We start from the raw sequence: 21,318 nt of genomic DNA, 5'->3' as shown, positions 1-21,318 counted from the left end.
GGAAGTTTACATACACCTTAGCCAAAGACATTCAAACTCAGTTTTTCAGCAATTCCTGACATTTAATCCTAGTAAAAAATTCCATGACTTCGGTCAGTTAGGATCACCACTTTATTTTAAGAATGTGAAATGTCAGAATAATAGTAGAGAGAATGATTCATTTCAGCTTGTATTTCTATCATCAGATTCCCAGTGGGTCAGAAGTTTACATACACTCAATTAGTATTTGGTAGCATTGCCTTTAAATTGTTTAACCTGTTATGGATAGGGGGCAGTATAAAGCTGAATGACGTAATTCAAAGCCCTGGCTGAAACACACGAGCGCTTTTGCTAAGTGGTCTATCAGAGGACAAAGGGCTTCATGCTCGTGCCCGAGTCGACCCCGTGATTTATTTTCTTTCGGCTGTTTACCTAATTGCAGATTCCCGGTCGGAATATTATCGCTTTTTTACGAGAAAAATTGCATAAAAATTGATTTTAAACAGAGGTTGACATGCTTCGAAGTACGGTAATGAAATATTTAGAAATCTTTTGTCACGAAATGCGCCATGCGCGCGACCCTTATTTACCATTGGGATAGTGTCTAGAACGCACGAACAAAACGTCGCTGTTGGAACATAACTATGGATTATTTTGGACCAAACCTACATTTGTTATTGAAGTAGAAGTCCTGGGAGTGCATTCTGACGAAGAACATCAAAGGTAATCAAACTTTTCTAATAATAAATCTGATTTTGGTGAGTGCTAAACTGGGTGGGTGTCTAAATAGCTAGCCCTGTGATGCCGGGCTATCTACTGAGAATATTGCAAAATGTGCTTTCACCGAAAAGCTATTTTAAAATCGGACATATCGAGTGCATAGAGGAGTTCTGTATCTATAATTCTTAAAATAATTGTTATGTTTTTTGTGAACGTTAATTGTGAGTAATTTAGTAAATTCACCGGAGGTTTGCGGGGGGTATGCTAGTTCTGAACGTCACATGCTAATGTAAAAAAGCTGGTTTTTGATATAAATATGAACTTGATTGAACAAAACATGCATGCATTGTATAACATAATGTCCTAGGGTTGTCATCTGATGAAGATCATCAAAGGTTAGTGCTGCATTTAGCTGTCTTCTGGGTTTTTGTGACATTATATGCTAGCTTGAAAAATGGGTGTCTGATTATTTCTGGCTGGGTACTCTGCTGACATAATCTAATGTTTTGCTTTCGTTGTAAAGCCTTTTTGAAATCGGACAGTGTGGTTAGATTAACGAGAGCCTTGTCTTTAAAATGCTGTAAAATAGTCATATGTTTGAAAAATTGAAGTTTTCGGATTTTAGAGGAATTTGTATTTCGCGCCACGCCCATCATTGGATATTGGAGCAGGTGTTCCGCTAGCGGAACATCTAGATGTAAGAGGTTTTAACTTGGGTTAAACGTTTCGGGTAGCCTTCCATATCCTTCCCACAATAAGTTGGGTGAATTTTGGCCCATTCCTCCTGACAGAGCTGGTGTAACTGAGTCAGGTTTGTAGGCCTCCTTGCTCGCACACACTTTTTCAGTTCTGCCGACACATTTTCTATAGGATTGAGGTCAGGGCTTTGGGATGGCCACTCCAATACCTTGAGTTTGGTGTCCTTAAGCCATTTTGCCACAACTTTGGAAGTATGCTTGGGGTCATTGTCCATTTGGAAGACCCATTTGCGACCAAGCTTTAACTTCCTGACTGATGTCTTGAGATGTTGCTTCAATATATCCACATAATTTTCCCTCCTCATGAAGCCATCTATTTTGTGAAGTGCACCAGTACGTCCTGCAGCAAAGCACCCCCACAACATGATGCTGCCAACCCCGTGCTTCACGGTTGGGATGGTGTTCTTCGGCTTGCAAGCCTCCCAATTTTTCCTCCAAACATAACGATGGTCATTATGGTCAAACAGTTCTATTTTTGTTTCATCAGACCAGTGGACATTCCTCCAAAAAGTATGATCTTTGTCCCCATGTGTAGTTGCAAACCGTAGTCTGGCTTTTTTATGGTGGTTTTGGAGCAGTGGCTTCTTCCTTGCTGAGCGACCTTTCAGGTTACGTCGATATAGGACTCGTTTTACTGTGGATATAGATACTTTTGTACCTGTTTCCTCCAGCATCTTCATAAGGTCCTTTGCTGTTGTTCTGGGATTGATTTGCACTTTTCACACCAAAATATGTTCATCTCTAGGAGATAGAACGCGTCTCCTTCCTGAGCGGTATGACGGCTGCGTGGTCCCATGGTGTTTATACTTGCGTACTATTGTTTGTACAGATGAACATGGTACCTTCAGGCGTTTTGAAATTGCTCCCAAGGATGGACCAGACTTGTGGAGGTCTACAATTGTTTTTCTGAGGTCTTGACTGATTTCTTTTGATTTTCCCATGATGTCAAACAAAGAGACACTGAGTTTGAAGGTAGGCCTTGAAAAACATTCACAGGTACACTTCCAATTTACTCAAATGGTGTCAATTAGCCTATCAGAATCTTCTAAAGCCATGACATCTTTTTCTGGAATTTTCCACGCTGTTTAAAGGCACAGTCAACTTAGTGTATGTAAACTTCTGACCCATTGAAATTGGGATACAATGAATTATAAGTGAAATAATCTGTCTGTAAACAATTGTTGGAAAAATGACTTGCGTCATGTTAGATGTCCTAACCGACTTGCCAAAACTGTAGTTTGTTAACAAGAAATTTGTGGAGTGGTTGATAAACGAGTTTTAATGAGTCCAACCTAAGTTTATGTAAACTTCCGACTTCAACTGTATATGCATATTCTTGATACCATTTGAAAGGAAACACTTTGAAGTTTGTGGAACTGTGAAATGAATGAAGGAGAATATAATTAGATCTGGAAAAAGATAATACAAAGAAAAAACCATGCTTCTTCATCTTTGAAATACAAGAGAAAGGCCATATTGTATTATTCCAGCCCAGGCGCAATTTAGATTTTGACCACTAGATGGCAGCAGTGTATGTGCAAAGTTTCAGACTGATCCAATGAACCATTGCATTTATGTTCAGAATTTTGTATCAAGACTGCCCAAATGTGCCTAATTGGTTTATTAATTAATTTTCAAGTTCATAACTGTGCACTCTCCTCAAACAATAGCAAGGTATTCTTTCACTGTAAATATGTCAGAATATGTCTATGTCCTGGGAAATGTTCTTGTTACTTACAACCTCATGCTAATCACATTAGCCTACGTTAGCTCAACTGTACCGAGGGGGACCCACCAATCCTGTAAAGGTTAATGTTTTGTATAGTCAGTGATTGTTTTCTTGTTTTCATGAATTACTTTTCAGTGAAACCATTATTTAGCTTTTGCAGTGAAACCAAGTTTCTACTTCTAACCTTTCCCATTTTTAAACCTGTCTATTAACAGCTGGGGGTAATAGGCTACCCCTGGTAGAGAGCTAGCAACAGACCATAGAAAGATGAAGTCTCTGTGTTGGACTGTTTTTTAAATGTATTTTTAATCTTCTGGAGAGAATGGGAAAATATAATAATGGTGGTAAAACAGCTGTTGGCCATTACGGTATAACACCAGGCTCTGAATAAATGACAAACAACCTGGGGTGAAGTGTAGGTTAAGAGACTAAGCTACACTTTAAACCACCACAGTCAGAACCATAACCACTTCACAGGTTTCTGACAGAAAATAACAACTGAGAATGCAATGGCAAGGTGCACATGATCCCTTCCCAAGGTCAAACGAGGAAACTGAAATCGGACCGATGGCGGAGAATATTTCCTCACTGCATGGTTGAAGCCCTGACCTGATGCCAGTCCAGCTGACAGAGGGAACTCGAGTGAATGCGTTATTCAAGGTTGTGGATGAGATTGCAACAGCACAAAAGATTTGAAGAGATCTGGAGACATGCCAGGTTTACAAAACATTAAATAAACAACAGAAATAATTAGAGAATTCATAGGTGGTTTCACAAAAACTCACTAAAATCATTTATGTTCTTTACGGGCCCGTTCCAGATTTGAAATGCCCTCATAAAAAAATGTACTTTATCAACACGTGACTTAGGCCATGATTCAATCCGATCGCCCCCTTTCGGCTATGCACCTTTTAAAGGCAAAGATCTAGGCCTTAAGTGCAAAGAAATGGATATTTGTGGCCAGTCCTACCTCACAGTACTCAGTGATGATGCAGAAGGAGTCTCTATGCAGAAAGCTGCTGTAGAAAGTGATGATGGCTGGGTGGTGGAGTTGGGACAGGAGCTGAGCCTCCTGGGATGCCTGGACCGTCTCGTTAGGACGCAGGTCACCCAGAGGGATCTCCTTCAGCACCTTACTAGGGATCAAAGGTCAGAGGGTAGAGGAGAGAGAAAGGTCATAGTAAGGGGTGTTTCCAAAATGGGCAACACATGTACGTAGTAGCAAGATATTTTATTTTTTATTTAACCAAGCAAGTCAGTTTAGAACAAATTCTTATTTACAATGATGGCCTAGGAACAGTGGGTTAACTGCCTTGTGCAGGGGCAGAACAACAGATTTTTATCTTGTCAGCTCGGGGATCTAGCAACCTTTCGGTTACTGGCCCAACGCTCTAACCACTAGGCTACCTGCCGTCCATATATCCATGTGAAAAGCTGGCAATAGACGTAAGTTGACCACCGTTCCCCAATTACCATCCTGGACAGGGACAGGGAACGTCATTCAGACAGATCATTTAAAATGTATGTTTTCTCCAGTCCCCTGTCTGGTCCTGGGTACACACACACATGTGCGCGAGATCGCAAGCACGCACACGCACGCACGCACGCACGCACACACACACACACACACACACACACACACACACAGAGGCTGTCATTAGTCTGCTACTAATTGTGTAGGCCCTGAGATGTAATTACCAACATGACAGGGTGTCTGGGTCTTTGGTCGTTACAGAGGGACAGGACAGGACAGGATGTCTGGGTCTTTGGTCAGTACAGAGGGACAGGACAGGATGTCTGGGTCTTTGGTCAGTACAGAGGGACAGGACAGGATGGGTCTTTGGTCAGTACAGAGGGACAGGACAGGATGTCTGGGTCTTTGGTCAGTACAGAGGGACAGGACAGGATGTCTGGGTCTGTGCTCAAATCCAGGGGGATACGTGGTAATGAGGCTGAGGCTCGGAGAGCAGCCGTTTTTTCAAGTGTCCTCCTCTCTTCCTCTCTACCTCTCCACCTCTCCACCTCTCCACCTCTCCACCTCTCCACCTCTCTACCTCTCTACCTCTCCACCTCTCCACCTCTCCACCTCTCCACCTCTCTACCTCTCCACCTCTCCACCTCTCCACCTCTCCACCTCTCCTCCTCTCTACCTCTCCTCCTCTCCACCTCTCTACCTCTCTACCTCTCCACCTCTCCACCTCTCCACCTCTCCACCTCTCCACCTCTCTACCTCTCTACCTCTCCACCTCTCCACCTCTCCACCTCTCCACCTCTCCTCCTCTCTACCTCTCCTCCTCTCCACCTCTCCACCTCTCCACCTCTCTACCTCTCTACCTCTCCACCTCTCCACCTCTCCACCTCTCTACCTCTCTACCTCTCCACCTCTCTACCTCTCCACCTCTCCACCTCTCCACCTCTCTACCTCTCTACCTCTCTACCTCTCCACCTCTCCACCTCTCCTCCTCTCCACCTCTCCTCCTCTCCACCTCTCCTCCTCTCCACCTCTCTACCTCTCTACCTCTCCACCTCTCCACCTCTCCACCTCTCCACCTCTCTACCTCTCTACCTCTCCACCTCTCTACCTCTCCACCTCTCCACCTCTCCACCTCTCTACCTCTCTACCTCTCTACCTCTCCACCTCTCTACCTCTCCACCTCTCCACCTCTCCACCTCTCCACCTCTCTACCTCTCTACCTCTCTACCTCTCCTCCTCTCCACCTCTCCACCTCTCCACCTCTCCTCCTCTCTACCTCTCCACCTCTCCACCTCTCCACCTCTCCACCTCTCCACCTCTCTACCTCTCTACCTCTCTACCTCTCCTCCTCTCCACCTCTCTACCTCTCTACCTCTCTTCCTCTCTACCTCTCTACCTCTCTACCTCTCTACCTCTCCACCTCTCTACCTCTCTACCTCTCTACCTCTCTACCTCTCTACCTCTCTTCCTCTCTACCTCTCTACCTCTCTTCCTCTCTTCCTCTCTACCTCTCTACCTCTCTACCTCTCTACCTCTCTACCTCTCCTCCTCTCTACCTCTCTACCTCTCTACCTCTCTTCCTCTCTACCTCTCCACCTCTCTACCTCTCTACCTCTCCTCCTCTCTACCTCTCCTCCTCTCTTCCTCTCTACCCTCTCCTCCTCTCTACCTCTCCTCCTCTCTACCTCTCCTCCTCTCTACCTCTCCACCTCTCCTCCTCTCTACCTCTCCTCCTCTCTACCTCTCTACCTCTCTTCCTCTCTACCTCTCTTCCTCTCTACCTCTCCACCTCTCTACCTCTCTTCCTCTCTACCTCTCTACCTCTCTACCTCTCCTCCTCTCTACCTCTCCACCTCTCCTCCTCTCTACCTCTCCACCTCTCTACCTCTCTACCTCTCCTCCTCTCTACCTCTCTACCTCTCCTCCTCTCTACCTCTCCTCCTCTCTACCTCTCCACCTCTCCTCCTCTCCACCTCTCTACCTCTCCACCTCTCCACCTCTCCACCTCTCCACCTCTCCACCTCTCTACCTCTCCTCCTCTCCACCTCTCTACCTCTCTACCTCTCTACCTCTCCTCCTCTCCACCTCTCCACCTCTCCACCTCTCTTCCTCTCTACCTCTCCTCCTCTCTACCTCTCATCCCCCTCTACCTCTCTACCTCTCCTCCTCTCTACCTCTCCTCCTCTCTACCTCTCCTCCTCTCTACCTCTCCTCCCCCTCTACCTCTCTACCTCTCCTCCTCTCTACCTCTCCTCCTCTCTACCTCTCTACCTCTCTTCCTCTCTACCTCTCCTCCCCCTCTACCTCTCTACCTCTCCTCCTCTCTACCTCTCCTCCTCTCTTCCTCTCTACCTCTCCTCCTCTCTTCCTCTCTACCTCTCTACCTCTCCTCCTCTCTACCTCTCTACCTCTCCTCCTCTCTACCTCTCCACCTCTCTACCTCTCTACCTCTCCACCTCTCTTCCTCTCTACCTCTCTACCTCTCCTCCTCTCTACCTCTCCACCTCTCCACCTCTCTACCTCTCTACCTCTCCTCCTCTCTACCTCTCTACCTCTCCACCTCTCCTCCTCTCTACCTCTCCACCTCTCCTCCCCCTCTACCTCTCCTCCTCTCTACCTCTCTTCCTCTCTACCTCTCCTCCTCTCTACCTCTCCTCCTCTCTACCTCTCTACCTCTCTACCTCTCTACCTCTCCTCCTCTCTACCTCTCTTCCTCTCTACCTCTCCACCTCTCTTCCTCTCTACCTCTCCACCTCTCTTCCTCTCTACCTCTCCTCCTCTCCACCTCTCCTCCCCCTCTACCTCTCTACCTCTCTACCTCTCCTCCTCTCCACCTCTCCTCCCCCTCTACCTCTCTACCTCTCTACCTCTCCTCCTCTCAACCTCTCCTCCTCTCCACCTCTCCTCCCCCTCTACCTCTCTACCTCTCTACCTCTCCTCCTCTCCACCTCTCCTCCTCTCCACCTCTCCTCCCCCTCTACCTCTCTACCTCTCTACCTCTCCTCCTCTCTTCCTCTCCTCTTCTCTACCTCTCCTCCTCTCCTCTCTACCACTCCTTCTCTATCGCTCTTCCTCTCTACCTCTCCTCCCCTTTATCTTTCCTCCCCCTCTACCTCTCCTCCTCTCTACCTCTCCTCCTCTCTACCGCTCCTCCTCTCTACCGCTCCTCCCCCTCTACCGCTCTTTCTCTCTACCTCTCCTCCCCCTCTACCTCTCCTCCCCCTCTACCTCTCCTCCTCTCTACCTCTCCTCCCCCTCTACCTCTCCTCCTCTCTACCTCTCCTCCCCCTCTACCGCTCTTTCTCTCTACCTTTCCTCCCCCTCTACCTCTCCTCCCCCTCTACCTCTCCTCCCCCTCTACCTCTCCTCCTCTCAGATCATTGATGTGAGGTCTACGTTCTCATTCAGTCTCTCTCTATTCAGCTCCCTACTTCACTTTCTCTCACTTTCTGCAAAGGTTAGGCAGCGGAAACGCAATGTCCTAAATTACATCCTGCTATGCTGCTCTGAGACTGAGAGCTCCTTAGGCTTCTGACATGATTAACCAAAACACATGGCCCTAACTATGACACATGTTGCGGTTGGGTTGGCATCCAGGGTTAGTGTGGTTGGTGAAATGTGTTACATCTGGTGTTGCGTCTTCTCAGTTCTCTTCACAGGTTCCTGGTGGCAGCTGGCAAGACATTCAAGACCTAACTTCCACTTTCTTCCTTCCTGCCGGAAAACATATTTTACACCCTCTTCTGTTGGCTCTCTGCAATGAGTCATGGTCAAGCTTGGCTGTGTCTGATAGTCGGTCAGACTATTTGTCTTCCTGGAATGAAATGATTGTCTGCAGATTGAGAGCGTTCCTTGACTTCTTGTTAATGTCAGCGTAGGTGTGGGCTTACTGTTGTTCTGAGCTAGCCAGTGATCCCAGGTTGAAGTAACTCCGGGTCACTACCACATCAGTGGGCAGGGCTGAGAGGTCATCCAGGAGACAGTGGAGGGATGGGATCATTCATGACCAAGCTGTGGTTTGATGTACTACATGGCCAACACTGTCTAAGACTGCTGTTTGTGGAGATTTCCAACACTGTCTAAGACTGCTGTTGGTGGAGATTTCCAACACGGTCTAAGACTGCTGTTGGTGGAGATTTCCAACACTGTCTAAGACTGCTGTTGGTGAAGATTTCCAACACTGTCTAAGACTGCTGTTGGTGGAGATTTCCAACACTGTCTAAGACTGCTGTTGGTGGAGATTTCCAACACTGTCTAAGACTGCTGTTGGTGGAGATTTCCAACACTGCTGAAGTCAGCTGGTTGCGGAGATGTTGGTGGAACGTTGTGATAAATGGGTCGTTCAAAGTCACCCTCCATATATTGTGCTTCATTAGATATCATGCCACCACCTTTCCCATGTTCTCATGCATACGTACAGTATGATACGATAAATGGTTTGCAGTTTAGTGACCTTGTCCTTGGTGGTAGAGATTGACGTAGAGCAGGGTTTCTTAAACTATGGGTCTGGGCCCAAAGTGGGAGTATGAGAGTATGGATTGAGTATATAAAAATGTGTCTATGTGACTCAGTGCTTTCGTTTTTTGCTTTTTGTTTTATGCAATTGTTCTGTCTCCCTCATAATATCACATTGCAGTGGAGGGCATTCAGAATTCAGAGAAAGTCCTCCATTCAATCTCATAGGACAGGGGTTATCGCCATGTGGCATGAACATCACATCAATCATCGAGCCGTTCCTGCAGGGAATAACTCAGCACGTAGCGTGTCCAGATTCTCTTATTGTCTCTGTTAGTTGGATCACATTGGTATAATCCTGGAACAGTGGGGAGGGAAGCCACATTACGGTACACACACACACACGCATGCACACACACACATACACACACACACACTTTCCTCCTGGGGAATAAACCATTGGTAGCATTCCTATGCTCCTCCTAGCCACATCACTAGCTGATAAGTAACAAGGTGATGACAGTCTGAAAAACAAGATGAGAAATCACTACAAAGATTTACAGGTATATGTTGAAAATGTTGTCTGTCTCACTGAAGAATAATCCCAAACAGATGTACATGTCCTGATAGATGCCAGAAGTTCAAATTACAATATGGACTGGGACAGGGGAGAGGGGCGAGGGGTTAGGGGCGAGGGGAGAGGGGAAAGAGGAGAGGGGAGAGAGGCGAGAGGTGAGAGGTGAGAGGGGAGAGAAGCGAGAGGTGAGAGGGGAGAGAAGAGAGGGGAGAGATGAGAGGGGAGAGATGAGAGGGGAGAGATGAGAGGGGAGAGAGGTGAGAGGCGAGAGGTGAGAGGTGAGAGGTGAGAGGGGAGAGAAGCGAGAGGTGAGAGGTGAGAGGGGAGAGAGGCGAGAGGGGAGAGAAGCGAGAGGTGAGAGGGGAGAGAAGCGAGAGGGGAGAGGGGAGAGGTGAGAGGGGAGAGAGGTGAGAGGTGAGAGGTGAGAGGGGAGAGAGGTGAGAGGGGAGAGAGGGAGAGGTGAGAGGTGAGAGGCGAGAGGGGAGAGAAGCGAGAGGTGAGAGGGGAGAGAGGCGAGAGGGGAGAGGGGAGAGAGGGGAGAGGGGAGAGAGGGGAGAGGTGAGAGGTGAGAGGCGAGAGGTGAGAGGTGAGAGGTGAGAGGGGAGAGAAGCGAGAGGTGAGAGGTGAGAGGGGAGAGAGGCGAGAGGGGAGAGAAGCGAGAGGTGAGAGGTGAGAGGGGAGAGAAGCGAGAGGGGAGAGGGGAGAGGTGAGAGGGGAGAGGTGAGAGGGGAGAGGGGAGAGAGGGGAGAGAAGCGAGAGGTGAGAGGGGAGAGGTGAGAGGTGAGAGGTGAGAGGGGAGAGGGGAGAGAAGCGAGAGGGGAGAGGGGAGAGGTGAGAGGGGAGAGAGGTGAGAGGTGAGAGGTGAGAGGTGAGAGGGGAGAGAGGTGAGAGGTGAGAGGTGAGAGGGGAGAGAGGCGAGAGGGGAGAGGGGAGAGAGGGGAGAGGTGAGAGGTGAGAGGCGAGAGGGGAGAGAAGCGAGAGGTGAGAGGGGAGAGAGGCGAGAGGGGAGAGAAGCGAGAGGTGAGAGGTGAGAGGTGAGAGGCGAGAGGGGAGAGAAGCGAGAGGGGAGAGGTGAGAGGGGAGAGAGGCGAGAGGGGAGAGGGGAGAGAGGTGAGAGGTGAGAGGGGAGAGAGGTGAGAGGGGAGAGAAGCGAGAGGTGAGAGGTGAGAGGGGAGAGAGGTGAGAGGGGAGAGGGGAGAGAGGTGAGAGGTGAGAGGGGAGAGAAGCGAGAGGTGAGAGGTGAGAGGGGAGAGAGGCGAGAGGTGAGAGGGGAGAGAGGTGAGAGGTGAGAGGGGAGAGAAGCGAGAGGTGTGAGGTGAGAGGGGAGAGAGGTGAGAGGGGAGAGAAGCGAGAGGTGAGAGGTGAGAGGGGAGAGAGGCGAGAGGTGAGAGGGGAGAGAGGTGAGAGGGGAGAGAAGCGAGAGGTGAGAGGTGAGAGGGGAGAGAGGCGAGAGGGGAGAGAAGCGAGAGGTGAGAGGTGAGAGGGGAGAGAAGCGAGAGGGGAGAGGTGAGAGGGGAGAGAGGTGAGAGGTGAGAGGTGAGAGGGGAGAGAGGTGAGAGGTGAGAGGTGAGAGGGGAGAGGGGAGAGAAGCGAGAGGTGAGAGGGGAGAGAGGCGAGAGGGGAGAGAAGCGAGAGGTGAGAGGTGAGAGGTGAGAGGGGAGAGAAGCGAGAGGGGAGAGGTGAGAGGGGAGAGAGGCGAGAGGTGAGAGGTGAGAGGGGAGAGAGGTGAGAGGGGAGAGAAGCGAGAGGTGAGAGGTGAGAGGGGAGAGAGGTGAGAGGGGAGAGGGGAGAGGGGTGAGAGGTGAGAGGGGAGAGAAGCGAGAGGTGAGAGGTGAGAGGGGAGAGAGGCGAGAGGTGAGAGGTGAGAGGGGAGAGAAGCGAGAGGTGAGAGGTGAGAGGGGAGAGAGGTGAGAGGGGAGAGAAGCGAGAGGTGAGAGGTGAGAGGGGAGAGAGGTGAGAGGGGAGAGAAGCGAGAGGTGAGAGGTGAGAGGGGAGAGAGGCGAGAGGTGAGAGGGGAGAGAGGTGAGAGGGGAGAGAAGCGAGAGGTGAGAGGGGAGAGGGGAGAGAGGCGAGGGGAGAGATGAGAGGGGAGAGAGGTGAGAGGCGAGAGGTGAGAGGTGAGAGGTGAGAGGGGAGAGAAGCGAGAGGTGAGAGGTGAGAGGTGAGAGGTGAGAGGGGAGAGAAGCGAGAGGTGAGAGGGGAGAGGTGAGAGGTGAGAGGGGAGAGAGGCGAGGGGAGAGATGAGAGGGGAGAGGGGTGAGAGTGGAGAGAGGTGAGGGGAGAGGCGACATTGCGTGTGCATGTGTATATACAGTTTATATAATGATGTGTGTGTAATGATGTGAGTATGTGTGCAATGATCTGTATGTGTATATACAGTATATATAATGATCTGTATGTGTATATACAGTATATATAACGATGTGTGTGTAATGATCTGTATGTGTATATACAGTATATATAATGATCTGTATGTGTATATACAGTATACATAATGATGTGTGTGTAATGATCTGTATGTGTATATACAGTATATATAATGATCTGTATGTGTATATACAGTATACATAATGATGTGTGTGTAATGATCTGTATGTGTATATACAGTATATATAACGATGTGTGTGTAATGATCTGTATGTGTATATACAGTATATATAATGATCTGTATGTGTATATACAGTATACATAATGATGTGTGTGTAATGATCTGTATGTGTATATACAGTATATATAATGATCTGTATGTGTATATACAGTATATATAATGATGTGTGTGTAATGATCTGTATGTGTATATACAGTATATATAATGATCTGTATGTGTATATACAGTATATATGATGATCTGTATGTGTATATACAGTATATATAATGATCTGTATGTGTATATACAGTATTTATGATGATCTGTATGTGTATATACAGTATATATGATGATCTGTATGTGTATATACAGTATATATAATGATCTGTATGTATATATACAGTATATATAATGATGTGTGTGTAATGATCTGTATGTGTATATACAGTATATATAATGATCTCTATGTGTATATACAGTATATATAATGATCTCTATGTGTATATACAGTATATATAATGATCTGTATGTGTATATACAGTATATATGACGATCTGTATGTGTATATACAGTATATATAATGATCTGTATGTGTATATACAGTATATATAATGATGTGTGTGTAATGATCTGTATGTGTATATACAGTATATATAATGATCTGTATGTGTATATACAGTATATATAATGATGTGTGTGTAATTATCTGTATGTGTATATACAGTATATATGATGATCTGTATGTGTATATACAGTATATATAATGATCTGTATGTGTATATACAGTATATATAATGATCTGTATGTGTATATACAGTAAATATAATGATCTGTATGTGTATATACAGTATATATGATGATCTGTATGTGTATATACAGTATATATAATGATGCGTGTGTAATGATCTGTGTGTGTATATACAGTAAATATAATGATCTGTATGTGTATTTACAGTAAATATAATGATCTGTATGTGTATATACAGTATATATGATGATCTGTATGTGTATATACAGTATATATAATGATGCGTGTGTAATGATCTGTGTGTGTATATACAGTAAATATAATGATCTGTATGTGTATATACAGTATATATAATGATCTGTATGTGTATATACAGTATATATGATGATCTGTATGTGTATATACAGTATATATAATGATCTGTATGTGTATATACAGTAAATATAATGATCTGTATGTGTATATACAGTATATATAATGATCTGTATGTGTATATACAGTATATATAATGATGTGTGTGTAATTATCTGTATGTGTATATACAGTATATATGATGATCTGTATGTGTATATACAGTATATATAATGATCTGTATGTGTATATACAGTATATATAATGATGTGTGTGTAATGATCTGTGTGTGTATATACAGTAAATATAATGATCTGTATGTGTATATACAGTATATATGATGATCTGTATGTGTATATACAGTATATATAATGATGCGTGTGTAATGATCTGTGTGTGTATATACAGTAAATATAATGATCTGTATGTGTATATACAGTATATATAATGATCTGTATGTGTATATACAGTATATATAATGATGTGTGTGTAATGATCTGTGTGTGTATATACAGTAAATATAATGATCTGTATGTGTATATACAGTATATATGATGATCTGTATGTGTATATACAGTATATATGATGATCTGTATGTGTATATACAGTATATATAATGATCTGTATGTGTATATACAGTATATATAATGATCTGTATGTTTATATACAGTATATATAATGATCTGTATGTGAATATACAGTATATATAATGATGTGTGTGTAATGATCTGTATGTGTATATACAGTATATATAATGATCTGTATGTGTATATACGGTATATATGATGATTTGTATGTGTATATACAGTATATATAATGATCTGTATGTGTATATACAGTATATATAATGATGTGTGTGTAATGATCTGTATGTGTATATACAGTATATATAATGATCTGTATGTGTATATACAGTATATATAATGATGTGTGTGTAATGATCTGTATGTGTATATACAGCAAATATAATGATCTGTATGTGTATACAGATATAAAACAATAATATGGTAATAAATAGTAACTTGCGAGCTGGTAACTATAAGTCCATGAAATAGGTTATACAAGAACTGGTGAACAGGAGTTCACTATTGGCATGGAAACCCCTCCAGTAGGCCTTGCATAGCAATAGGCCAGGCCAGACCTGCTCCATGTAAAGAACACCTGCATCACCCCTCTGTATCCATGTACAGTAAAGGTCTGAGACCTGACAATCTCTGATCCACTGGTCACACCACCACAAATCCACCTGGAAGCAGGCAGGCAGGCAGGCAGGCAGGCAGGCAGGCGGGCAGGCAGGCAGGCGGGCAGGCAAGCAGTCAGTCAGTCCCTAATATGCAACCAGGGCTTCTTTTTTCTGATTTGATTACTAATTCAATTTCATTTGTTGAGCCTTTAAAACGTTCTATCCGCATCAGTACCGTCCGTATATTGCTATTTTCCAAGTGAAAGACCTCGCATCGCAGGGAAATGAGTGGCGGGATATTGCTAAATGGATGTGTGGTGGCGGGCGAGGCTAAGGAGAGTGTGAGAGGCGAGAGGCATGGTGCTGCCAACCACATCTATCCACAGCCCAAAAGGAAATATTACCAAGCTGTTTGTCCTCACCTCCGTAATTCTTCCCTAAAGGTACAGAAACACTTATTGAGCTAGCGGGTACACACAACTCAAGTATGCAAGGAAAGCAACGTCAGCTGGTCGTCATTTAATTAGTGTGCTTGCCTGTCTCCTGCTATTGGCTGATACTTATTCACACATTGGAGAAGGACTCCAAAGGCCTGCTGGTAGGTGCTGGTAATGAATTAGATATGTGTGTATGATACAATAATTACTCGGTACTGATAGCACATCAGCTGCGACTTTGTAATTAGCATAGAAAGCACACAATAAACCATCTAGAAAAGACCAGCATTGTTAGTAATGACTGTGTTTACAAACACTCAATACACACGTTTTGGATGGGGAACATTTACAGTGACTGTTGACAGCTAAACTAACCGAAGGAGCAATTCTTATTTTCCCAGAATGCTGCACACACTAAGTGAATGGGTGGGGGGAACTAAATAAATAAAGGGGGAAACTATTTCTGCCTTGCTGGCTGCCTGTTACTCTTGTTTCTGAAACAGGCAGAAGAACACATCGCTCCTCATTCAGAGTTAATCATTTTAACGTTAGAATTAAACGATAAGGAGGGGATTCTTAATAAAGGGGAAGAAGACAAGGCCATTTGTCTTGGGCTGATATGAAACAGCAGCTCTCTCTGTTGTAGCCTTGAAGTCTGCTCTTTTTAAAGTCCAGTTTCTTCTTGTTCAAAGCCATCTACTGTATGTGATTACACAGTAGAGTAGATTTGATTTGATTTGATTTGATTGGGATCTCTTTTAGTCCCCATTTGGACTAATCTTCCAAGAGTCCTTAAATATTAAAATACAATTTATATACGAACACATTTTCACATATAACACACTATTACAAACATACATAATATACTAATGTAATAAACCAATAAATAATCAATCTAAAAAATATGAATTCTTCATCTACTGTAATCCCACAACATTTCTGTGTATTGTATTTAAATTGTTTTAAAATAATGTTTAAATTTATATATCGAAAGGTTTCTGGTTTGCTCAGCTAATTTATTCAATTTCTTTATTGCTCTAAATCGAAATGTTCTTTTGCCTATTTGTCTTTTCTGTCTGGATAACGCATAGATGGTGGACAATCTATTCCTAGTATTTACGGAATGTCTGTCTCTTACCAACTGATTACCGTTGTGAATTGTACTTGGCCGTTTTAAATGATGTATATTATGAAATAAAATAAGCATGTTTTTTTCAATTATCTTGTCGATTGATGACCAACCAAGAACATTGCGTATGACTGCAACAGAAAAACCATATCTCCACCGTAAAACAATCCTTGCTGCTTTGTTCTGTGCAATCTGCAGCCTCCTAACTTCACTTGATGATGCATTTCCCCAGACCACAGAACAGTAGTTCACTTGACTCTCAATTAAAGCTTGTGTTATTTGCTTAAGAATTTTTCCTGGTAAATATTTAGCTATCCTTCTGATTATACATGCTGTTTTATTTAATTTTTTTACATAGATTAGTTATTTGAGATGACCATGATAAGCAGTTGTCTAGCTGCACTCCTAATAGTTTGGTTTCTGCCACTTCTTCAATTTGAGTAGAGGTCAGATTGATGGGCTTGTTGACCAGAATAAGTCAATAAGGTCACGTTGCACAGTGTATGTTTATGACTCATGTACACTCTTAGAAAAAAGGTGCTATCTAGAGCCAAAAAGGGTTCTTCGGTTGTTTCCACAGTAGAACCCTTTGAAGAACCCCTTTTGGTTCCAGCTAGAACCCCTTTGGTTCCAAGTAGAACCCATTTGGTTCCAGGTACAACTCTTCAAGAAGGCAGACTGAAACCACTGGGAAGGATCTCGTTTATCAACTCGACGTTCATGATTCTCATTAGAAAACAGTCTAGGACTTGGTAGATAAGTGCCATAGTTTTTTAAATATGATCATCATTGTTTTAAAACCATTATTCAGAACCCCCCCACACACACACACACACACACACACGAGTCATCATTGCATGTGATAGACAGTAGCTTGACTGACACTGGTCTCACGTGACGAGGAAAGGAAAGCTACCAGTCATCTCTCAGTGTGGATGTGGCTGTCTGATGGACAGTCCAGGTAACAGAATCAATCCCCCAGTGCACACATGTCAAACTCATTCCACGGAGGGATGAGTTTCTGCAGGTTTTCGCTCCTCCCTTGTACTTGATTGATGAATTCAGGTCAGTAATTAGTAAGGAACTTCCCTCACCTGGTTGTCTAGGTGTTAATTGGAAAGAAAAAAGAAAACCCCACAGACACTAGGCCCTCCATGGAATGAGTTTGACACCCCTGCCCCAGAGGAACAAACATCAGACATTCAGAAACTCCTTTTACTCAAAGCAGGTGGGATCCATGAGCAGAGTGATAACATTGATCATCATAGCAGATGACGATTTGATATGTATTTTTACTGCAGAGGGGCTGGTGGCACCTGATGTCTTCAGTAAGGGAAAGGGCTTCCAACACCAACCCACAATCTGCTGTCATATGATCTGAGAAAAATGTGAGAAATGAATGTGTATACTGTATGTGAATGCACTACTTTAAATGCATCCTTGACACATATATCTCTACATATCCCAAATATAGGTTGAATACAGCTAACTGACAATCAGTTGTTGGAGGCGCATTAGACTGCTGTATAGCGGAGTCGTAATGAGTCACAATAGAAATACCACAGCATCTGGTAAGCTGGAGCCATATGCTACAATGGGCAGAACAAAGCCAATTCAGGCAGTGATCAACCTGCTTAAGAATACATTCTGCACTCTCACACACACACACACACACACACACACACACACACACACACACACACACACACACACACACACACAGGAAGGGAGGAACTGTATCAAGCAGATGCTCTATGATTGGTCTATTAACTATACAGCTTTGTTATCCTAAATACAGCCCCTTGGCTAGCACTTTTTATACATCTGGCTATAAAAGAGTTATCCTTAATACAGCCCCTTGGCTAGCACTCTTTATCCATCTGGCTATAAAAGAGTTATCCTAAATACAGCCCCTTGGCTAGCACTCTTTATACATCTGGCTATAAAAGAGTTATCCTAAATACAGCCCCTTGGCTAGCACTCTTTATACATCTGGCTATAAAAGAGTTATCCTTAATACAGCCCCTTGGCTAGCACTCTTTATCCATCTGGCTATAAAAGAGTTATCCTAAATACAGCCCCTTGGCTAGCACTCTTTATACATCTGGCTATAAAAGAGTTTTCCTAAATACAGCCCCTTGGCTAGCACTCTTTATACATCTGGCTATAAAAGAGTTATCCTAAATACAGCCCCTTGGCTAGCACTCTTTATACATCTGGCTATAAAAGAGTTATCCTAAATACAGCCCCTTGGCTAGCACTCTTTATACATCTGGCTATAAAAGAGTTATCCTAAATACAGCCCCTTGGCTAGCACTCTTTATACATCTGGCTATAAAAGAGTTATGCTATTGTAATGATTCTCCCAAAAAGATTCAGGGATTTCATTTCAGATGTTTAGTGGATTTCATCTGGACTACAAAAACCATTTAGAGAACTCTCCCTCCCTCCCTGGTAGTAGCTAACTTGCTAATGTGTGCTGTGAGTGAGGTGAGCTGTCTGCCCTGTGAATGGCGGTGGTTTTGAGTGGCAGTGCTGTGCTAGTGTGTGGTGGGTCAGGGGGTTAGTGGGCACCGCTGGGCTGTGGTAACAAGTTGAAAGCCTTGCCCTGAGCCTGGAGCGTGGGTGTAATGACCCGTGGCATGACGTCTCTTGCCTCTGGCTGCCATAACTAATTGGTGCTGCATTCTCTGAAAAGGGTATGTCTCACTCTCTCCCTTTCTTAACTCCCTATCTCCCTCCATTTCTTTCTTTCTTTATTCACTCTCTCTCACTCCCTCTCTTTACTCTCTGGGTGGAGTCCCTTTCCCTCCATTTCTTTGAAACCTAAAAGATGTGATGGTGTTGAGTGGGAAGGAGGGCATGTGTGTGTATGTGTGTGTGCTAGCGCCTGTGTGAGTGTACGTGTGTGCGTGTGTGTGTGTGTGTGTGTGTGTGTGTGTGTGTGTGTGTGTGTGTGTGTGTGTGGCAGAGAGACAGAATGAAAGTGAGGACTTTTTCCAATTCAAATCTGCTATCTGCAACGATTGGATTCTGGCCCATGATTAAAGATGGGCTACTGTCACGCTCTCCTTAATGACTGAGACCCTATGAATGCAGCACACTGCATGAAATGCCAAAGGAGCCTCAGAGCCTACTGTCTGGCACCTTGCAGGGGCTTGATACTTGCCCATGAGCCAAGCGTACCTGCTGTGGCATCTGTGTGCTCAAAGAGACACGGGACACAGGGCCCGTCTCGCTGGACTGTGCCAGCAGGCATCATGCGTCAATGTTGGTTAGGCAAGACCCAGTTTCATCATGTATGTCCTTTGTAGTGAGAACATTGTGTGCTTGCAGTGCCCATTTAGGCTTAGGCTTATCGATAAATGTGTATTTGTAGACATAGTAGATGAACTCCTAGTGCTGTTTTGATTTGGGTGGCCAGTATTTGAGCAGTGAGCCAGGAGTTTGTTATGTCAAGGTCAGGAGGTAAACATGACTGGCACACCACACACACACACACACACACACACACACACACACACACACACACACACACACACACACACACACACACACACACACACACACACACACACACACACACACACACACACACACACACACATACTCTCCTCCCTCCTCTATCCCTCCTGGGAAATCTATTCTCACTGCTACATGTATGTACAGACCTGTTTTTGGAATAGCAGTCCATCAAAGCCTATTGGATTAATAGACATACGCTGATGTTGTAACTCTACAGTATATGTTCCAGACAGTGAATGAATATAGTCATTATAGTGGATTCAATTAAACTCAGTCCAGAGTGCCAACTCTCTTCATGTTGAGTCTCTAGTTCATCCAGATAATGCCTTGGGTTCTGCAATGTAGTTCAATGTAATGCAGTTACATTTTATAAGTCTGTCATGTCTACGTTTATGTTTTTACATGTATGTAAATTGTAAAATATTTTTGTCCGTAATGTCTTTTTCATTATGCGTCAGACCCCAGGAAGACTAGTTGTCACCATTGGTGTCAGCTAATGGGGATCCTAATAAAATCTAAAATGTGTTTGATTAGCACAGAGCCAGCTGCTCAGAGCAAACATTCTCTCCCCCATACATGGGGATATGATGAGGGAGACAGAGAGAAGAGAGAGGGGAAGAGAGAGGGGAAGAGAGAGGGGAAGAGAAGAGATGTGAGGTGCTCTCAGGCATCGGTATAGCCAGGCTAATGCTGCCACCAAGAGGATGAACACAGAACTGCTGTTTTAATTGAGCACCAACGGTAGAGGAACCACCCCTACACTCCTAGTCATCGGTCTCGACCCCCAACACACTTATCTAGAAGGATTGGAGAGGTGTAAGCAATATGAAAATGAAAGATTTGACCCATTTCTAATAGAGGGCAAGGTGGGCACTGGGCAGTTGACATGTGAAGAGCAGCGCAGGACAACAGCAGGAGGCATACTCACAGTTTCTCCCCATCCCTTGCTCTAGTGTCTTGTACGAGGTAAACAGTGCCAAAACTCCCTCTGCCCAATCTCTGTAGGATGCTGTATCTTTTGGCAATCAGGTTGCTGGGGACAGGAGTTATAGGAGTGGAGAGGGAGTGGACATGGCAGGATGAATGGGCTTCCAGCTCCTCAAACTTGGGCATCTTGTTGCGGGATTCTTACAGGAGAATTAACTGCCAAATTCAGCAAAACACAAACATGTTGCTTTTCCTTATTTGATGCACGTTTGCCCAATTCAGATGAAAATAAATACATATTTTACAGGGGAGACAGAGTCAGATAGCAGCTCATCGCACTTGTTACAGTGTAGGATTACTGAAAGCAGAGTCCTGGCTAGCTTATTCCATTTCACTATTGCCACTTTGTCAAACAAACTCACCTGTTTGCAGATAGATGTTGGCTATTTCCACCAGTTTAAAACATCCATAGCCTACTGTATTAACTTCCGTGTTAACTTCCGTATTTACTCTTGTTCCTATGGTAATAGGAAACCTCGTCTCCCTTTCATTCCACCCTTTTATTTCACCAGGTGTCAGTGAAGAGCCTTCTGATGTGAAGGCCTGTTTGGGATAGGGAGTTTTAGCCTCAATTCTCATGACAATGCATTTTACCAGAAGACTACACGTATACTATATTCTCTTCTAACGTGGAACCGAGTTGTATGAGACATCTGTAGGCTGGCTACCTAACCTAAGT

The 21,318-nt window shown here is 44.6% G+C and overlaps 1 protein-coding gene across 1 annotated transcript in view; it reads right to left on the bottom strand.

Annotated features, from left to right (window-relative positions):
• Positions 1–21,076, bottom strand: part of LOC115176925 (serine/threonine-protein kinase Nek11) — a 66,990-nt gene extending 45,914 nt beyond the window's left edge. The window contains exons 1-3 of the mRNA XM_029737323.1: positions 21,002–21,076; positions 20,581–20,795; positions 4,157–4,322 (exon numbers count right to left, since the gene is read on the bottom strand). Coding sequence (XP_029593183.1) covers positions 4,157–4,322; positions 20,581–20,765 — 351 coding nt within the window. The 5' untranslated portion in view covers positions 20,766–20,795; positions 21,002–21,076. The remainder of the gene's footprint in view (positions 1–4,156; positions 4,323–20,580; positions 20,796–21,001) is intronic.
• Positions 21,077–21,318: the final 242 nt, after the last annotated feature.

The sequence above is a fragment of the Salmo trutta genome, chromosome 37 (assembly GCF_901001165.1).
Source record: "Salmo trutta chromosome 37, fSalTru1.1, whole genome shotgun sequence".
Classification (NCBI taxonomy): domain Eukaryota; kingdom Metazoa; phylum Chordata; class Actinopteri; order Salmoniformes; family Salmonidae; genus Salmo; species Salmo trutta.
This window is presented reverse-complemented; position numbering and strand designations above follow the sequence as displayed.